Consider the following 21,577-nt stretch of genomic DNA (forward strand, 5'->3'; position numbering starts at 1 on the left):
ACTATCCAAATCAGTGGATTTGAATGCTGGGAGGGGGCGGGCAAAATCCAATGGCTGGCCTTCCCCACCGCATACCCACCGTCTCCCTGCCCGTGACCTGTCCGAAATTTTCCGCAAAGCGGGGCATGCATTGGGCTGCCCGCCCAAGTTAATGGTCACTTAAGTACCTCATCCCACCCACGCCATCCTCCCTCCCCCCCACCCGCCAGTGTTTTATAAGCGGCCAATGGAAGCCTTCCTGCTATGCAAGATGCCCGGAAACTTTAACCCATCAGAGGAACCCCCACCAAATGTCGCTCTCTCCTCTTTAACCCTCCCTCCTGGCCTTTTGAACTTGGCCCACAATCCTCCCTCCCTGACCCCGGGCTGACCTGGGCTTCCCCCGGTGTGGTGGGACTGCCTGTAGTACCAGCAGCGGCCACCATTCTCGCCTGGCACTGCCGGGGCTACAGAATTCCCAGACATCTGATTGGCCGGCAGATAGGGGGGGGCGGAAGTCTCGCCTCGAAGCAATTAGCGCTGCTCTCAGTGGGCACGTGAGGAAAAACTTTATCACCCAGAGGGTGGTGGGCACCTGGAATTCACGGCCTAAGTTGGTGGTTGAGGCCACCAAAAAGGTACCTGGATGTGCACCTGAAGTGCTGTAACCCGCAAGGCTATGGACCAGGGGCTGGAAAGTTATAAAGACCCATCTGGTTCATTAATGTCCTTTGGGGAAGGAAATCTGCCGTCCTTACCTGGCTTGGCCTACATGTGACTCCAGGCCCACAGCGACGTGGTTGACTCTCAACTGCCCTCTGACATGGCCTAGCAAGCCGCTCGGTTGTGGCAGTTAGGGATGGGCAACAGATGCTGGCCTTACCAGAGACGCCCACATCCCATGGGAGAACTTTTTAAAAAGTGGGATTAAAAATGAGCGGCTAGTTTCTTTTCTTTTCTCTCTCTTTTATTTTTTGTCCGGTGCAGACACGGTGGGCAGGATGGCCTCTTTCTGCGCCGTAACTTTTCCATGCTCCTATGTTAAACTGTGGTGGGGTCGTCGCTGGCATGGTGGGTGCTGCCAGCACGGGCTTTGAGCCAGGGGCAGAGGTGGGGACCACAGTGCCCTGTAAAATCCCCCCAAAACTGGCCCCTGTATTTCGGCTCTGTATCTGAGGTGACAGCCTTGAATTTCAACTGTAGGGGCACTGAATGGCCGTGCAAGAACGTGTAAGCTCAAATCTCAGAGTCTCAATACGAGGACGGGAGTCAGGCCTGTGCCCTGAAATTGTGCTGATGGTTTGGGAAAGATTTTCTACGTTGAAGCAGCAACTGCACTTTATAAAAAAAAATACTTCATTTGCTGGAAAGTACCTCGGGACCACCCTGAGATTGCGTAAGATGATATAGCACTGTGGGTGTACCTACACCACACGGACTGCAGCGGTTCAAGAAGGCGGCTCGTCACCACCTTCTCAAGGGCAATTAGGGATGGGCAATAAATGCTGGTCCAGTCAACGAAACCCACATCCCGTGAATGAATTTTTTAAAAATGCGAATTGCAAGGTGATTGGCAAAGCGGTGGAACACAATCTTTCTTTTGTTCATTTAAGTAATTAATAAACTGCCTCTTTCTTTCAACTTTAGGTTGTTTTTGCCACCAATTAAGTGGCGGTAATGATGCCGGCGAAATACTGTGCACAGCTTTGGTCTCCTTATTTAAGGAAGGATGTAAATGCATTGGAGGCGGTTGAGAGGAGGTTTACTAGATTGATACCTGGAATGAGTGGGTTGTCTTATGAGGAAAGGTTGGACAGACTGGGCTTGTTTCCACTGGAGTTTAGAAGAGTGAGGGGTGATTTGATTGAAGTATACAAGATCCTGAACGGCCTTGACAAGGTGGACGTGGAAAGGATGTTTCCTCTTGTGGGTGAGTCCAGGACTATGGGGCACGGTTTTAAAATTAGGGGTCGCCCTTTTAGGACAGAGATGAGGAGAAATTTTTTCTCTCAGAGGGTTGTGCGACTTTGGAACTCTCTGCCTCAGAAGGTGGTGGAGGCGGGATCACTGAATATTTTTAAGGCAGAGGTAGATAGATTCTTGTAAGGCAAGGGAATCAAAGGTTATCGGGGTAAGATGGGAATGTGGAATTTAAAACACAAACAGATCAGCCATGATCTTATTGAATGGTGGAGTAGGCTCAAAGGGCTGAATGGCCTAATTCTGCTCCCATTTCAAATATTTGTATGTATCCAGCTCCACTTTATATCTGCCACTTAGAGGTCACAAAAGGATTTTTTTGTTGGTAACTTAGTACATTGAATAAAAAATATCAATCTGTTATTCTGAATGAAACCTACCTGATCTCTGAATCGCTGATAAATTACTCACCACTGACCAGAAACTGTACTGGACTAGCCATAAAAATACTGTGGCTACAAGAGCAGGTCAGAGGCTAGGAATAGTGCAATGAGTAACTCACCTTCTGACTCTCCAAAGCCTGTCCACCATCTACAAGGCACAATTCAGGAGTATGATGGATTACTCTCCAATTGCCTGGATGAGTGCAGCTCCCACTACTCTCAAGAAGCTCGATACCATCCAGGACAAAACAGCCCTGAAGGCACCCCATCCACCAACTGAAACATCCACTCCCTCCACCGCCTACACACAGTGGCAGCATTGTGTACCATCTGTAAGATGCACTGCAACAACTCACCAAGCCTCCTTAAGCAATACCTTCCAAACCCACGGCCTCTACCACCTAGAAGGACAAGGGCAGCAGATAGATGGGAACACCACCACCTGGAAGTTACCCTCCAAGTCACTCACCATCCTGACTTGGAAATATATCGCTATTCCTTCACTGTCACTGGCTCAAAATCCTGGAACTCCCTCTCTAACAACACTGTGGGTGTTCCTACACCACATGGACTGCAGCGGTTCAAGAAGGCAGCTCACCACCACCTTCTCAAGGGCAACTAGGGGTGGGTAATTAACGATGGTCTTGCCAGCGGCGCCCACATCCCATGAAGGAATAATAAACAAATAAATAATCTCACCCGTATATCAATTCCATGCACCATCGACATGGTGGGCATTCTGACTACAGATCCAGCTGCAATGGGGAAGGTTTCTTCTGCATATTTGCCTGTAATTACTGCCTTTCCCCCTACTGTGGTGTAGTGACAATGTCACCAGGCTAGTAACCCAGAGGTCCAGGCTAATGCTCTGGGGACATGGATTCAAGCCCTAGCACAGCAGCTGGTGGAATTTAAATTCAGTTTATAAATCTGGAATTAAAAAACTAGCCTTGGTAATAGTGACAATGAAACCATTATTGATTGTCGTAAAAACACATCTGGTTCACTAATGCCCTTCAGGGAAGGAAATCTGCTGCCCTTACCTGGCCTGGGGGCTTGTGCCAAAATTGGGAGAGCTGTCTCATTCAAGATGATAATGCCATTGAATGTCAAGAGTGATGGTTAGACTCTCTCTTGTTGATGATGGTCATTGCCTGGCACTTGTGTCGCACGAGTGTCACTTGCCACTTGTCAGCCCAAGCCTGGATATTGTCCAGTTCTTGCTGCATTTGGACATGGACTGCTTCAGTATCTGAGGAGCCGTGAATGGTGCTGAACATTGTGCAATCCATCAGCGAACATCACCACTCCTGACCTTATGATGGAAGGAAGGTCATTGATGAAGCAGCTGAAGATGGTTGGGCTGAGGACACTACCCTGAGGAACTCCTGAAGTGATGTCCTGGAGCTGAGATGATTGACCTGCTTCTACAGTGCCCCTTTTCATTCACTCAAGGGATGTGGGCATCACTGGCAAGACCAGCATTTATTGGTCATCCCTAATTGCCCTTGAGCAGGTGGTGGTGAGCCATCCACAACTGAGTGACTTGCCAGGCCATGATAAGGCATTTAAGAGTCAAGCACATTGCTGTGGGTCTGGAGTCACATGTAGGCCAGACCAGGTAAGGCCAGCAGGTTTCCTTTCCAATCGGGACATCAGTGAACCAGTTGGGTTTTTACATAAGTGCAGTAGTTTTGTGTATTTCATTCCAAATTTAATTAATTAATTATATTTAAATTTCCCAGCTGCCGTGGTGGGATTTGAACTCATGCCTCGGGTCACCAGGCCTCTGGATTCCTAACATTACTACCAAGCTACCATCCTCATACTTGTCTCTTTTCATCCTCCTTGGAGTCCTTTCTCCATCTCCTCCCCACTCTCCAATTTGCTTCCTCACATCCTGGCCTGTGAACCCTTGGAATAATCTTCACTCCTTCATGGGATTTTTTTTCTTCATTTTAAAAGTGGACTTAATGTTGGGGCACCTCAACCCCTCCCCCTTCATCCCTCCAATGAGGGCAAATGCCAAACAGCCAGGGGGTTGGTGGGGAGCGTTAGCCATACTGGCCAGTGCAAGCATGTCCTCACCCCCCACCCCAACCCAGTGAAAGAGTTTATTGGACTGCAGGACCTTTCCTTGGCACCTTCTCTTCTCTAGTCAGACGGTTGTGGCTAACAGGTCTCACTCCAGGACTTGAGCACATAATCCAGGCTGACACTCCCAGTGCAGTACTGAGGGAGTGCTGCACTGTTGCAAGTGCTGTCTTTCTGAGGAGATGTTAAATTGAGGCCCCAACTGCCCTCTTACGTGAATGTAAAAGATCCCACAGCTGCCTATTTGGAAGGCGAGTGGGGGACCTTCTCCCGGTGTTCTAGCTAATACCTATCCCTCAATCAACATCAAAAACAGATTTATCACATTGCTGTTTGTGGGATCTTGCTGTGTGCAAATTGGCCGTCACTAGTTACAACAGTGACTACCCTACAAAAGTACTTCAAATGCTGTAAAACACATTGGGACATCCAATTGAGGTCATGGAAGAAGCTTCATAAAGACAAGCTTCCTTCTCCCTCTCCTCACACCCCTTGGTTGCTGTGTCACTTCACTGGGCTTCTCCCCTCCCCCCTACATTTCTTAGCCTGATCCACCCAATCCTGCTGACCTCCCAAACCCCAGCCCCTCCCCCTCCTCTCCCCTCCTTTCTCTCTCTCTCTCTCTCTCTGGACTCGTCCCTCGCATTTCCCTCCTCGCCCTCCCTGGTCGAGTTATCACCCCTCCTTCTGCCCCTGCTTGACCCAAACATTCCACCTGCCCTTGACGGGCGTTTGCAATTTCAAAAAATTGTTTTAGATCCGTTATTGGCCTATGGGAATTTCAATCGATTTTCTGGGTAAGTCTGTGCTCGGTCTGTACAGCTTCTATGTGAGTTATCCCTCCTTTTCCCAAATCCCCACCGTGACATCCCCTGGGCAGATGTGACAGAAAATGTGATTGTACTTAAAAATCTAAAATTAACACTCCACAACTCGAGCCACAAACTCCTTTAATTGCACCTCACTTGCCAAGCACGCCACTGCGGTCTCACAGGCAACGCAGAACCCCAAGCAGTGAATTCAGGAGGGAGCAAAAAGGGATCTAATCAGAAAAGGGTAATTACACTTTAACGCTTCTTTGGCATTTCTTTTGGACAGAGAGTACAGCGTAGTGCGACTGAGTTCCAGTTACTTTGAAAGTTTTGTAACAACGGTAAAGCATGAAGAGTGAAGCAGGGACAACCAGGTAACAAGGACACGGCTTAAATCTCCAGAAATGAGGGCAATGTAGTGGATTCTGGTGTTAATCGGCAGCACGTTCTGAACAGGCCACTTTACGAAGATAAGAAATGGGAGCAAGAGGCCCCTTGAGCCTGCTCTGCCATTCTACGAGACCATGGCTGATCCCCCACACCTTTTGAGGGCATTAGATGATTATTTGAATAGGAACAATGTGCAGGGGTGCGGGGAAAAGGCAGGGCAATGGCGCTAAGTCATAATGCATATTTGGAGAGCCGCTGCAGACACAATGGGCCGAATGGCCTCCTTCTGTGCCGTTAAAACTCTGTGATCCTGTGAACTCCATTTTCCTGTCTGCTCCCCATATCCTTTGAGTTCATAAGAAACACTTGATCTGTTACTGACTCAGAATTGACAACATTTTGAGCTGGTCACTCAATGCCAATACAAGGTCTGGTGGTGCAGTGGGTAGCGTCCCTGCCTCTGAGCCAGAAGCTCCAGGTTCGAGCCCCACCCCAGGTCTCAATGGCCGAGGAAGGTGCATTCATGGTTGTGGCCAAACAGGTTGAGTATCAAACCTGCAAATCCTTCCACCGCAGGCCGCTGGCAGGCGGTAAGAGTGGGAGAGATTCCTGGTCAGCCATGTGATGGAAAGAAAGTTGGAGCCTCTACCATTACTATCCATAGCTCCAGGCTACAACAGGCACCTAATGCCACTCTAACTGCCAGTAAAGCATTTGAAAAAGGCAAGCCTGTGTGCATGTATTGTGAAAATTTTGTTGTGTCTGTGAGGCTGGAATTTTGGAGGTGAGACCCAGTTTGACCCACCTTCGTCCCCTTTCGGTCATGAGAAGAAATTCCAGAGGTGGGAATGAATGGTTTGTGTGTCCATTGCCCCAATGCTAACATTCGAAGAAACGGGATGGACGGAAAGATGTTACTTGTTAGTTCCACCTCCTTTCCCTCCTAGTGTAAACAATGCCTCTCTGATGAAAAGCTATTGAACCAAAAGTGAGCAAAAAAAGAAAAGAAAAATGTTCTATCTGTATTGATGCATGTGGGGCATTAGGTAAACTGCACATGTTATATACATTCAGCTCTAAGGGTCACAGTTTTGGGCAAAAGATATCACATCTATGAACAAGGGTTTGTAAGTAAATGAAGTCTTCATGAGTCAACTTTAATAAAGGCAATAAAAAGATTTTTAAAAGACTATTCAACGGAGTACATTGTTCATGTTATTGCAAAATATGCAATTTTTCTTTTTTTAAGTTTTCATTCAACCTTTATTTTGGACATTAGAAATTTCAGTTACTGAAAAAATGCCAGCAAAATAAATTCTCAGAAAGCATTTTAAGCAACGTTTAAGGAATTTAGTGGACTAATTGCAGAGCAGATTGACAAATTTACATAGGAAAAATCCCATTTAAATTTGTACAGAGGAATTTGTAACGGAAGTAGAAAATGTGTGGCAGGACGTCAGGTTGTGCAGTCAGGGAGCACGTGTAGATATAAAATTTTTAATACATATAGACACAAGGCAAATGAAGCCTATCCTTTTGGCAGCCACTAAGGTAGATCTTTACAGACAAGATAGAAGGGCCAGTACTTTCTTTGCCGCATTAAAGCTTCTTGTGTGGAATGGCAGAGAATATAGAGCAGAGCTCTGTGACATCTTAGCGAGCACAAGGTAGTTTCAGAAAGTTACAGAGCACTGCACTGTGAGCGGCAACTCCAATCTTGATACAATTTGGTGGTCAGATGGAGCAAGATGAGACACCAAACTATCATGACTTTAAAAAGATCTTAAGATCATTATGTTAGTGAGGTGGGAGGGGAGTCGTGGCACGGAAGGGGGTGGGCCAGTGAGGGGGAAGAGTGGGGAATGACAATGAACAAACTTATGGACTTACTGGCATCATCGGTGAAGTCAAAGTCACTGCCTAGTTCAGTATGGGGCAGATGGTAATGTTCTGGGTCACTGAGAGCAGACAGCAAAATCAGCAGCACCACGGCATTGATCAACTAATGGAAGAGAAAAAATAAGTCAGTAAGCCACTCAGATCAAAAGCAAACCTTTTCCAATGCACAAGTACCTTTGAAGAGAATGCAAATTGGTTTTAATAGTCCTAACCAATTGATGAACATATTTGGTCGCCTAGAAATCTGGGATGTTATGACATCGAGCTGACAATCTTCTATGCATTGCGGAGTTTATCAAATGTGAAAAGAAATTGTTACCATTGAGAGAATTGCTTTAATACAGATAACAGGGCTGTTTACAAGTCACTGGTTAGGCCTCAGCTGGTGTATTGTGTCAAATTCTGGGCAGCACACTTTAGGAAGATCAAGGCATTGGGAAGGGAGCAGAGGCTGTTTCCAAGAATGGTAGGAGGGCTGAAGGATTTCAGTTACACGGAGAGACTGGAGAAGCTGGGATTGTTCTCCTTTGAGCAGAGAAGGTTAAGGAAAGAGTTAATAGAGGTGAGCAAAATGATGAGAGGTTATGAAACAGTAGATGGGGAGAAACTGTCCTCACAGGCATCAGAATCAGTGATCCAAGTACACAGAATCACAGAATGGTTACAGCACAGAAGGAGGCCATTCTTGTCCTGTCTGCGCTGACTCTCTGAATGAGCAATTTGCCTAGTGCCGCTTCCTGGCCTTCTACCCATAACCCTGCACATTCTTCCTTTTCAGATAATGATCCAATTCCCTCCCAATTACCTCGATTGAACCTACCTCCACCACACTCTCAGGCAGTGCATTCCAGATCCTAACCACTCACTGCGTGAAAAGGGGTTTCCCTCATGTCTCCATTGCTTCTTTTGCCAATTATTTCAAATCTGTGCCCTCTGGTTCTCGATCCTTCCACCAATGGGAATAATTTCTCCCTATCTACTCTGTCCAGATCCCCTCATGGCTTTGAATACCTCTAGCAAATCTCATCTCATCCTCTACTCCCAGGAAAAGAGTCTAAATTCTCCAGTCTACCTACGTAATTGAAGTTCCTCATCCCTGGAACCATTCTCGTGAATCTTTCCTGCATTCTCTCTAATGCCTTCGGGAATATAAGATAGGAGCAGGAGTATATCATATGGCCTGTCGAACCTACTCTGCCATTCAGTACAATCATGGCAGATCTTGAGCCTCAACTTTACTCTCTCGCCTGCTCCCCATATCCCTCGATTCCCTAACAGAGCAAAAATCTGTCTATCCCAGCCTTAAATGGATTCAATGATGGAGCATCCACAGCCTTCTGGGGTAGAGAATTCCAATGATTCACAACACTAAATGATCAGCCCTTTATCCTGAGACTGTACCTGCCCAATGAGCAGGAACAATCTCTCAGCGTCTACCCAATCAAGCCCCTTCATAATCTTGTATGTTCCAATGAGATTGCCTCTCATTCTTCTAAACTCCAATTTACTCAGCCCCTCATCGTAGCACAACACCCTCATCCCAGAGAGCAATTTAGTGAACCTTCACTGTACTGCCTCCGATGCAAGTATAACCTTTCTTAAATGTGGAGACCAGAACTGCACAAAGTATGTTGTCACAGCAAAACCCTGGACAACTATACTACAACTTTGTTATTACTGTAAGCCAATCCCCTTTCAATAAAGATGACCATGCTACTTGCCTTTTCTCTACTGAATTTAAAGACAAAACTTATTAAATGTAATTAACTAAAGGTGCAATTATGCTGTCACTTCTGATAATGCAAAACTGTTTTTGGCCTGCACTGTTGCAAATGACTGTATGACTCAGCCCTCAGATTGCAAATGGATTTCGTAAGTCTTGGTTTCAAATTAGTACTAGACATTCTGCACATCCCTCTGAGACTACCAACAATATTAACGTACTTTTATATAGTGCCATTAATGGATCTCCCCCAGCCCTACAATCTTCTAAGATGTTTCCATTCCTCCAGTTGCAGCCTCTTCAGCATCCACAATTTTAAATCAATCCACTACTGGTAGCTGAGTCTTCAGCTACCTGAGCCCTAAGTTCTGGAATTCCATCCCTAAACCTCTCCGCCTCTCTTTCTTCCTTAAAACTTCCCGCTTTGATCAAGCTTTTAGTCAACTGTCCTAATATCTCTTTATGTGGTTCGGTATCAAATGTAGGTGATGGTGTGGTGGTATGGGGAGGCGATGACATAGTGGTTTGTCGCTGGCCTAGTAATCCAGGGACCCGGGATAATGCTACGGATTCGAATCCCTCCACGGCAGATGGTGGAACTTTAATTCAATAAAAATCTGGAATTAAAAGTCTAATGATGACCATGAAACCTTTGTCGATTGAGGTAAAAACCCATCTGGTTCACTGATGTCCCTATTGGGAAAGAAAGCTGCCATCCTTACCTGGTCTGGCCTACGTGTGACTCCAGACCCACAACAATGTGGTTGACTCTTAACTGCCCTCTGAAATGGCCCAGCAAGCCGCTCAGTTGTATCAAACTGTTACAAAGCCTCAAATAAGGAATGAAACTGGACGGACCACCCAACATTGGCCTAGGCACCGGAAACGGCAACAGCAATCTCAACCCTACAAAGTCCTCTTTTTTGGCCCGTGCCAAAATTGGGAGAACTGTCTCACAGACTAGTCAAGCAACAGTCTGACATAGTCATCCTCACAGAATCATATCTTACAGATAAGCCACAGACACGACCGTGACCATTCCGGGGTCTCTCCTGTCAGTGGGACAGGACATAGAGGTGGCCGCACAGTGATGTGCGGTTAGGAGCGAGTTGACCTGGGAATCCTCAACATTGGCTCCACTCCCCATGAAGTCTCATGGGCAAGGAAACCTCCTGCTGATTAAGACATATCACCCTCCCTCAGTTGAATCAGTGCATCACTTGGAGGAAGCAGTGAGGGTGGCAAGGGTGCAGAATGTAGTCTGGGTGGGGGACTTCAATGGCCACCACCAAGAGTGGCTCGGTAGCACCACTACTGACCAAGCTGGCCGAGTCTTAAAGGACTGGGTTGGCGGCAGGTGGTGAGGGAACCAACAAGAGGGAAAAATCTACTTGACCTCATCCTCACCAACCTGCCTGCCGCAGATGCATCTGTCCATGACAGTATTGGTAGGAGTGACCACTGCACAGTCATTGTGGAGATGAAGTCCCGACTTCACATTGAGGATACCCATCGTGTTGTGTGGCACTACCATTGTGCTAAACGGGATAGATTTCGAACAGATCTAGCAACTCAAGACTGGGCATCCATGAGGCGCTGTGGGCCATCAGCAGCAGCAGAATTGTACTCGAACACAATCTGTAACCTCATGGCCCGGCATAACCTCCACTCTACCATTACCGTCAAGCCAGGGGATCAACCCTGGTTCAATGAAGAGTGCAGGAGGGGCATGCCAGGAGCAGCACCAGGCACACCTAAAAATGAGGTGTCAACCTGGTGAAACTGTAACACAGGACTACTTGCGTGCCAAACAGCATAAGCAGCAAGTGATAGATAAAGCTAAGTGATCCCACAACCAACGGATCAGATCTAAGCTCTGCAGTCCTGCCACATCCAATCATGAATGGTGGTGGACAAGTAAACAACTCACTGGAGGAGGAGGCTCCACAAATATCCTTATCCTCAATGATGGGGGAGCCCAGCACATCAGTGTAAAAGATAAGGTTGAAGCATTTGCTACAATCTTCAGCCAGAAGTACCAAATGAATGATCCACCTCAGCCTCTTCTGGAGGTCCCCAGCATCACAGATTCCAGTCTTCAGCCAATTCGATTCACTCCATGTGATATCAAGAAATGGCTGAAAGCACTGGATACGGCAAAGACTGGATAGTGGAAAGTGTATGGACTTTGACAATATTCCGGCAATAGTACTGAAGAATTGTGCTCCAGAACTTGCCGTGCCCCTAGCCAAGCTGTTCCAGTACAGTTACAACACTGGCACCAACCCAGCTGTGTGGAAAATTGCCCAGGTATGCCCTATACACAAAAAGATGAAGGACAAATCCAACCCAGCCAATTACCGCCCCATCAGTCTACTCTCCATCATCAGTAAAGTGATGGAAGGGGTCATCAACAGTGCTATCAAGCAGCACTTGCTTAGCAATAACCTGCTCATTGATACCCAGTTTGGGTTCCGCCAGGGCCACTCAGCTCCTGACCTCATTACATGGACAAAAGAGCTGAACTCTAGAGGTGAGGTGAGAGTGACTGCCCTTGACATCAGATCCACATTTGACCGAGGGTGGCATCAAGGAACCCTTGCAAAACTGGGGTCAATGGGAATCAGGGGGAAAACTCTCCACTAGTTAGAGTGATACCTAGCACAAAGGAAGATGGTTGTGGTTGTTGGAGATCAGTCATCTCAGCTCTAGGACATCACTCCCATAACACTAAAGGGACTTGACACCTTCCAGGACAAAACAACCTGCTTGATTGGCACCATATCCACAAACATTCACTCCCTCCACCACCAATGCACAACAGCAGCAGTGTGTACCATCTATAAGATGCACTGCAGGAATTCGCCAAGGCTCCTTAGACAGTACCTTGCAAACCCATGACCATTACCATCCAGAAGGACAAGGGTAGCAGAGAAATGGGAACACCACCACCTGGAAGTTCCCCTCCAAGTCACTCACCATCCTGACTTGGAAATGTATCGCTGTTCCCTCACTTTCACTGGGTCAAAATCCTGGAACTCCCTCCCTAACAGCGCTGTGGGTGTACCTACACCACATGGACAGCAGCGGTTCAAGAAGGCAGCTCACCACCACCTGCTCAAGGACAATTAGGGATGGGCAATAAAAGCTGGTCCAGCCAGCGAAGCCCACATCCCATGAATGAATGAAAAAAATAATGCTTCTGTGAAGTGCCTTGGGATGTTTTATTATGCTAAATATTCCATATAAATACAAATATTAATTGTGAAAAAATTCCATGAGAGCTGAACATCCAGCATTCACAAGGGTTTAGTCAGCTTCAACAAAGAGTGTTTTTTTATTTATTTATTATTTCATGGGTTGTGGGCATTGCTGGCTTGAAACACTGCAGTCCATTTGATGTAGATACATACACAGCGCTGTTGAGGGAGTTCCAGGATTTTGACCCAGTGACAGTCAGGATGGTGTGTGGCTTGGAGGGAAGCTTTTAGGTGGTGGTATTCCAATGCATCTGTTGGCCGTGATAGAGATCGTGGGTTTGGAAGGTGCTGCCAAAGGAGCCTTGGTGAGTTGCTGCAGTGCATCTTGTAGATGTTACACACTGCTGCTACTGTGCACCAGTGGTGGAGGGAGTGAATGTTTTAGGTGGTGGATGTGGTGTCAATCATGTGGGCTGCTTTGTCCTGGACGGTGTCAAGCTTCTTGAGTTTTGTTGGGGCTGCACTCATCCAGGCAAGTAGAAACTTGTGTCTTGTAGATGGTGGACAGGCTTTGGGAGTAGGCCAGTGAAGAAGGTGAGGCGGGTGTAGAGGTGGAGGAATTTGGAGATTGAGTTCCAAAGAGCAGGATTGAGCTCTGTCACCAAACTGGAGCAGAGGGAGCAACAGACTCACACGAACAGAGAACACGGGAGGGAACAAAGGTGCTGAGGATATAAAGCTGGAATAAGATTAAGGAGGATGGAACATAGAAACAGGAGGAGGCCATTCAAAAATCTACTGAATTCGAATTTAAAATGATCGATTGTGCTAGTGTTTACTCTCACGTACGGGGAGATGGGCTCTGAGTTGCTGAGCTGGAGTCTGAGTTGCGGACACATCAGGGAGGGGGAGAATTATCTGGACACTTTGTTCCGGGAGGCAATCACTTCCCTTAGGTTAGGCAGGGCCTTAGAGTTGGTCCATGGTCAGGGACAGGAGGGTGTGACTGTGAGTCAGGCAGATAAGGGGAATCAGCAGGTAGTGATGGAGAAGCCTTAGCCTCTGACTCTGTCCAGCAGGTACGAGGCACTTGCTACCTGTGTGGGCGAGGAGAAGGACTACAAGGTGGATGAGCGGACTGACCATGGCACCATGATGAAGGATGCCATTCAAGTGAGGGAATGAAGAGGAATGTGTTGCGATAGGAAAGGGGGATAGATATTGTTCTCAGTAGTTGCAACTGGGATCTTTGAAGATTGTGTTGCCTGTCCAGTGCTAAGGTTAAGGACATCTCCTCACAGCTGGTGAGGAACTTGGAGTGTGATGGGGAGGATCTAGTTGTCGTGGTCCATTTGGGAACCAACAACATGGGTAGAACCAGTTATGATGTGCTGCTAAGAGCATTTGAGGAGTCAGGGTCCAAATTAAAACACAGGACATCAAAGATAATCATCTCTGGATTGTTACCTGAGCCATGCACCAATTGGCATAGGGTTACGAAGATTAGAGAATTAAGCGCATGGTTCAAAGAGTGGTCTGGGCAGAAGGGGTGTCAATTCATGCTGCACTGGCATCAGTGCTCATGGAAGAGTATATACGAACATACAAAGAAATAGGAACAGAAGTAGGTCATTCAGCCCCTCGAGCCTGCTCTGTCATTCAGTAAGATCATGGCTGATCTGTTTGTGTTTTGAGTTCTAAATTCCCATCTACCCTCCATAACCTTTGATTCCCTTGCCTAACAACAATCTATTTACCTCTGCCTTAAAAATATTCAATGATCCTGCATCCACCGTCTTCTGAGACAGAGAGTTCCAAAGTCACACAACCCTCTGAGAGAAAAAAATTCTCCTCATCTCTGTCCTCAAAGGGTGACCCTAATTTTAAAACAGTGCCCCAAAGGGTGACCCTAATTTTAAAACAGTGCCCCCTAGTTCTGGGCTCACCCACAAGAGGAAACATCCTTTCCACGTCCACCTTGTCAATGCCATTCAGGATCTTGTATACTTCAATGAAATTACCCCTCACTCTTCTAAACTCCAGTGGAAACAGCATCCACAGCTCTCTGGAGTAGAGAGTGAGGTATTCCATTGGACTGGGTTCCACTTGAACTGGGCTGGGACCAGTGTCCTGGCAAATCGTTTAACTAGGGCTATGGGTGAGGATTTAAACAAACAGTAGTGAGGGGGAGGGGGTGAAGGGAGACTTAGAAATCCAAAGAGAAAGGTTTAGGTTTTGGAACAGTATTGTGATGCGGGTAAAGACAAGCAGAGTGGGACAGAAAGGGACAGAGAGTTTAATAAAACTTGTACATTAGTGAATAAGGTCAATGCAGAGAATAGAGTGAAAAATTGAAATTAAAGGTTCTTTACCTGAATGCATGAAGCATCTGCGATAAGATAGATAAATTAGTGACACAATTAAAGGTAAATGATTTAGATCTAATCGCCATTACCAAGACATGGTTACAAAGTGATCAGGTCGGGAAATAAATATTCCAGGGTATGCGATATTGCATTAAGCAAGAAATTATTGCAGCTTGTAACAAAGGAAATGTAATAATTGTGGGGTACTTTAATCTTCATACAGACTGGGACAATCAAATTGGCAAGAGTGTTCTAGAAGGTGAGTTGGAAGAATGTTTTTGTGACAGTTTCTTGGAGCAATACATTGTGGACTGACTAGGGATAAAGCTATCTTCGATATAGTATTGTGTAATGAAGCAGGGTTAATTAGTAATGTCATAGTAAAAGATGCACTAGGAAATAGTGATCATAATACCATTGAATTCCATGTTAAGTTTGAAAGTGACATATTCCAGTCACAAACAAAAATCTTAAACTTAAATAATGCCAATTACATAGGTATGAGGGGAGAACTGGCTAAGGTTAATTGGGTAAATAGGCTAATAGGTCTGGAGGTAAATGAACAGTGGAAAACATTTAAAGAAACAATTCAAAATCTTCAACAAAAATATATTCAAATGAAGAACAAAAACTCGGCAAGAAGGACCCATCCATTGCTTACTCAGAGAATTAAGGGTAGTATTAGATTAAAAGAAGAGGCTTACAATGTAGCAAAAAAAAAACAATAGCAAGTCTGAGGATTGGGAGTGTTTTAAAAACCAACAAAGGACCACCAAAAAGTTGATAAAAATGGAAAAATTAGAAAATGAGAGTAAACTAGCCAGAAATATTAAAACAGATTGTAAGTGCTTTTATAATTATATAAAAAGGAAGAGAGTAGCTAAAGTAAACATTGGTCCCTCAGAAGCAGAGGCAGGAGAAACTATCGTGGGGAGTGAAGAAATGGCAGAGGCATTGAGCAAATACGTTGTGTATGTCTTCATGGTAGAAGACACAAGTTTCCAAAAATATACAATAACCTAGGGGCTAAAAAGTGTGAGGAAACTAAGGAAACTAGTATCAGCAGAGAAAAAAATATTTGATAAACTTAAGGGACTAAAATCTGACAAATCCCTGGGACCTGAAGGTCTACACCCTAGGGTTCTAGAAGAGAGAGCTGCAGAAATAGTGGATGCTCTGGCTATGATTTTCCAAAATTCCCTAGATTTCTATTAGCTTTGAAATTGGAAATTGTTACGCCTCATTTCAAGAAAGGAGGGAGTGAACTACAGGCCAGCTAGCCTAAGATCAGTTGTTAGGAAAATTCTGGAATCTATTATTAAGGGAGTCTTAACAATGTACTTAGAAAAGCATAGAACCAGTCAATGTGGTTTTATTAAAGGGGAATCCTGTCTGACAATTTTATTAGAGTTTTTTGAGTATGTAACTAGCAGGGTAGATGAAGGGGAACCAGTAGATGTAATATACCTGGAATTCCAAAAGGCATTCAATAAGGTGCCACACAAAAGGTTAATAGGCAAACTAAAGGCTTACGGAGGTGGGGGTGATATTTTAGCATGGATAGAGGATTGGTTAAGGAAAGAAAGCAGAGAGTGGGCATAAACTGGGCTTTTTCAAGTTGGCAGGCAGTGAATAGTGGAGTGCTGCAAGGATCAGTGCTGGGGCCTCAGCTATTTACAATCTATATTAATGACTTAAATGAAGAAACAGCGAGTAATATATCAAAGTTTGCTGATGATACCAAGCTTGGTGGGAAGGTAAGCTGTGGGGAGGACACAAAGAGGCTGCAAAGAGATATAGACAGGTTAAGTGAGTGGCAAAAAGATGGTAGATGGAGTATAATGTAAGGAAGTGTGAAGTTATTCACTTTGGTCATAAGAATAGAAAAGCAGAACATTTTTTTAAAGCTGTGAAACTTGTAAACATTGATGTTCAAAGAGATTTGGGTGCATTTGTACAAGGATCACAGAAAGTTAGCATGCAGGTGCAGCAAGAAATTAGGAAGGCAAATAGCATGTTGGCTTTTATTGCAAGGGGATTGGAGTACAGGAATAAAGAAGTTTTGCTAGAGTTGCACAGGGTTTTGGTGAGACCACATCTGGAGTACTGTGTGCAGTTTTGGTCTGCACATTTAAGAAAGGATATACTTGCATTGGAGGCGGTACAGCAAAGGATCACTAGTTCAGTCCCTGGGATGAGAGTTGTGTCCTATGATGAGAGGCTGAGTAAATTGGGCCTATAGTCTCTGGAGGTTAGAAGAATGGGGAGGCGATCTCATCGAAACCTACAAAATTCTGAAGGGGTCTAATAGGACGGACGCTGAGAGATTGTTTCCGTTGGTTGGGGGTCTAAAACACGGGGACATAGTCTCAGGATAAGGGGTCAATTGTTTAGGACTGAGACGAGGAGAAATTTCTTCACTCAAAGGGTTGTGAATCTTTGGAATTCCCTACCCTAGAGGGTTATGGGTGCTCCACCGTTGAATACATTTAAGGCTGCGATAGATGATTTTTGGTAGCTCAGGGAATTAAGCAGGCAGGAAAGTGGGAGTTGAGGCCCGAGATCAGCCATGATCGTAGTGAATGGCGGAGCAGGCTTAACGGGTCATATGGTCAACTCCTGCTACTACTTCTTGTGTTTCCTAACGTCACCTGAATCGCTTGGCTCTTAAGGTTATGCCTTCTAGCTCTTGATTTCTGCGCCAGTAAAGGAAGTTTCTCCCCTATCAATTCTTTTCAAAATCCTAAAATCCAAAAAGGCTGAGCACAGGACTGGGTGCAAGCATGGGATGTAGTGTTTATGAAGATAGGGGTGGGGCAGCTGGTGGAATTTAAATTCAAATAATTAATAAAAATCTGGAATTGAAAGCTAGTCTATGACCATGAAGCTATCATCAATTGCCATTAAAGTTTGGCTCACTAATGCCCTTTAGGGATGGAAATCTTACCCCAGTCTGGCCTACATGTGACTCCAGACCCATGGCGATATGGTTGACTCTTAACTGGCCTAGCAAGCCACTCAGTTCAATGGTGATTAGGGGTGGGCAACAAGTGCTGGCCTTGCCAAGCAATGCCCCCTGCCATGAAACAATAAAAAAAAGGAAAGGCATTGGTGAAAGGAGTTCAGCTGCTTAAAGCTCTGGTTAGACGGCATCTGGAGCACTGGTCAGTTCTGAGCATCGTACCACAGGAAGGACATATTGGCCCTGGAAAGGATGTAGTGCGGATTCACCAGGATGATAACAGGGCCAAAAGGGGTTAAGTTACTGAGGACAAGTTGCAGAGATTTGAATTGTATATTTAATATAGAAGATTAAAGAGTGAACCAATTGAGGGTTTAAAGATGATTACAGGTTTGATAGGAAAGATGGAAAGGTTCCTCTGGAAAGTCCGGAAATTAGAGCCAGGCTGCTCAGGGGTGATGTCGGGAAGCACTTCTTCACTCAAAGGATGATGTCACTCCCTCCTCCAAAAAGCTGTTAAGATCGGAGGGGGTCGATTGAAAATTTCAACGGTTGATGGGTTTGTGTTAGACAAGGGTATTAAGGGATGGGGGAACCTAGGAGGATAATTAGATGCGAGATATAGAGCAGCCCGGATCTCAATGAATGGCAGAGCAGGCTCGAGGGGCTGAGCGGCTTTCCCCCTTGTCACAGCAAATCTAGAAATGCAGAAGGATTGAGAAAGCCTTTGGCAACGGTAAAGGCGTTGGCGGAGGGGAAAGATTACCCTAGGTTAGAAACCACCTAGCACAAACAATTAAAAAAGGTGGAAAGACCTGACCTAAAAAGCTACTGGAGTTATCAAAAAAAAAAATCTACGTTGACGTGATTTCAATTTAATAGGATGCAGCCATTTTGCTCGGAGATAACAAGGGAAACCTTGCCAAATCACAAGCTTGCAGCTCAGCTTAAACACAGCTCCTGGCTGCAATTGTATAGGACAAACCGATTCACAGCAGAAATACAATTCACAAATGGTTACGTGCGGAATTGTGTTTTAGAAGCAGGATTGGCCCTCGTGAATTCAGTACTCGACAGGCTGTGGACTCAACGAAAAGATAACTATTTTATTGCCTCGCTCACGTGTGTCAGTTATCTTGCCAAACCTTAAGGAGCTCCTGAAAATTTAATGACGTTTTAGTGTTTCAGTTTCCTTGATTATCTTCCCATGTGATTCGTGCCCAGTCAGACATATCATTGGCGGATCTACATTTCCATTTATACGTTACAAGCAAAATTAACTCTTCACTTTTTCTGAATCGCTGGATAGCTACTTTTATTGTCAAAGAACAATCTCAAGATGCAAAGCAGTAACAGACACCAGGTAACGAATTTAACCTTCCCCGCAGATCAAATTCTAATGACTTGCGGTTCCAACACAATTGTAGCTCATGTTGCAATGTTTCCGACATCTAAAGACCCTGTCAATCATCTGTTGACCTGTCCTAAATTACCAGCGTAGGAGAGAAAGCTTAATTGAATACTGTGCTATTACACAATCATAAAAAAAATCTTGTCTCTACAAGTGAAAAAAAAAAGCAAAATACTGTAGATGCTTGAAATCAGAAACATAAACAGAAAATGCTGGAGACACAAAGTAGGTCAGTCAGCATTGGTGAAATGTTCAGTCAAGGGGAAACTAGATAAACACATGAGGGAGAAAGGAACAGAAGGATATGTTAGTGGAGTCAGTTGAAGAGGGGTGGGAGGAGGTTTATGAGGAGCACAATCACTAACATGGGCCAGTTGGGCTGAATAGTCAGTTTCTATGCTGAAAATTCTGCACAAGATTATATAAGGCTGTTTACTGGATCCATGCCGGTTGATGAAGTTCAAACTAAGACACAGCTGCTTTCTTTGCCGGAGAGAGTTTATTGCTTGTACAAAACTTCAGTATTGCTGAAAAGAGAGACATGTCTAAGCTTTTCATCTTGGCCTCATCAGGACACTCGCAAGAATACCAATATAAGGGGAAAACAATTTATACTGTGTGTGAAGACAGCGCTGAGTGGTTGGCAAGTGGCATTGCCATGGAGAATGCACTAGTGATAGTGACTGACAGTTAACTGCCAAGCATTGTTTGAAACTTAGACCAGGCAACTTGACCCTGACTGGTCAAGGCATTGCCCTGAGGAATGAGTCAGCAAATGGCTGTCACTTATTTTGCTTAACTGAAATAGGCGCAGTGTATGTGCATGTTCTTTCTGTCTGCAAAGAACAGGGCCCTGTGCATTAATATATGTAGCTTCTAGTACACAGAAATGCACCACATTGCAAGCCCCACTGACAATCTTAAATTGGTTGTCAATTAAATTGGCACGTTGAGGATTATTTAACAAATGTTGTCCAATCGCGGAATCACATCGATGTTGGACATTGGGCAGGATTTTCCCGTTGGCGAGCGGGCGCTGCCTCCCACTCGCCGACGTGTAAAATGATGCGCAATGACATTGGGCGGAACTCCAGACGTCACCGCGCCCCATTTAAATTTTCAGGTGGGCAGGGGCGCAGCAAAATCAGCTGTGCGCCCGCCGACCTGTCAGTGGCCAATTGAGGCCATTGACAGAGTCATTGAACTAATTAATGGACCTGCCCGTCCAACTTTAAGGTTGGCGGGCAGGCCGGGAGCCCTGGCAGGCAATAGAAAAAGCATGAAACCTCATCCACGGGCGGGATGAGGTTCATGTAGGTTTTAAAAAATTTAATAGAAGTGTATTTAAAAGTGACGGACATGTCCCATGTCCATGTCCCATGTCCCATGACAGTGTCACATGAGGGGACATGTCAGAGATTTTTTTTTTCTATTTTTAACATTTTTTATTGTGGAGCCGATCTCCCTGAGGCAGCGCTTAGCCTCAGGGAGATGAGTGTGCTCCTTCATGCGCATGCGCGAAAGAGTGCACTCTCGGGTTTAGGGATTCGCCCCTGCCCGCACAGGGAGCGCATAGCGCTTCCTGGTGGACGTTACGCTGGGCAGGCCTTAATTGGCCCGCCCACGTAAAATGGCGGCGCGCCCGCCATTGGGGGCACCGATCAGAGGTGCGCCTCTTGCGCGCCCGCACTTCAACCTCCCCCCGCGACAGGGGGAGAATCCTGCCCATTGTGTTTTGAGTTTTGCAAGTAAGGGCTGATTGGGCAGGGTCTGTATTCTCCCTGCCCGTTGCGAACAGCAGCTGGGAAATGCTGTTTGATACGTTCTGCCAGTCTTTGGGACGTACGGCCTAGATACCTAGCATCACACTGGCACTGAAATTCATATACCACATTATTCATTTGTCTGATAGGCAGAAAGTCTTTTTGGCTTGATGGCAGCGTCCTGTCAGTGGATAATACCACTCGTATTGCTACTGCATAGCGGCAGAATGAAACAGATATCTCAAATTTTTGAGATATCTTGCCCTTCCAGGGTAATCTGAGGTAGAGTGGGCATTTTTCAGGGCCGAAAGTGACGGCCTTAGGCCCGTTTATGAGTTTGTGTGATATAGGGCGTGAAATGATCTGATCAGAGTAGCCATTATCCTACAGGATGCCTTTTATGCCCCTATTTCAGCATCAAGCTTGCACAGTGAGCAAAATGGCTCAGGTCCCTACTTACAAGGTTGCCGATAAGACCAATCTTAAAGTGTGTGGAACTTTAAGAATCCCAATGCGAATATTGACCAATGAAGGTAGGCTTGTGGTTGACCCTGGTAGAGAACCCCCTGACAGATTTCTCAACTAAGGGGAAGGGGTCAAGGAAGGGGTGTTCAT

The 21,577-nt window shown here is 45.6% G+C and overlaps 1 protein-coding gene across 1 annotated transcript in view; it reads right to left on the bottom strand.

The window, feature by feature from the left end:
- laptm4b (lysosomal protein transmembrane 4 beta) overlaps window positions 1-21,577 on the bottom strand; it is a 91,283-nt gene that overhangs the window by 63,891 nt on the left and 5,815 nt on the right. The window contains exon 2 of the mRNA XM_078541116.1: window positions 7,529-7,640. Within this exon, the coding sequence (XP_078397242.1) occupies window positions 7,529-7,640 (112 nt within the window). The remainder of the gene's footprint in view (window positions 1-7,528; window positions 7,641-21,577) is intronic.

This window comes from Cetorhinus maximus, chromosome 4, assembly GCF_964194155.1.
Source record: "Cetorhinus maximus chromosome 4, sCetMax3.hap1.1, whole genome shotgun sequence".
Lineage (NCBI taxonomy): Eukaryota > Metazoa > Chordata > Chondrichthyes > Lamniformes > Cetorhinidae > Cetorhinus > Cetorhinus maximus.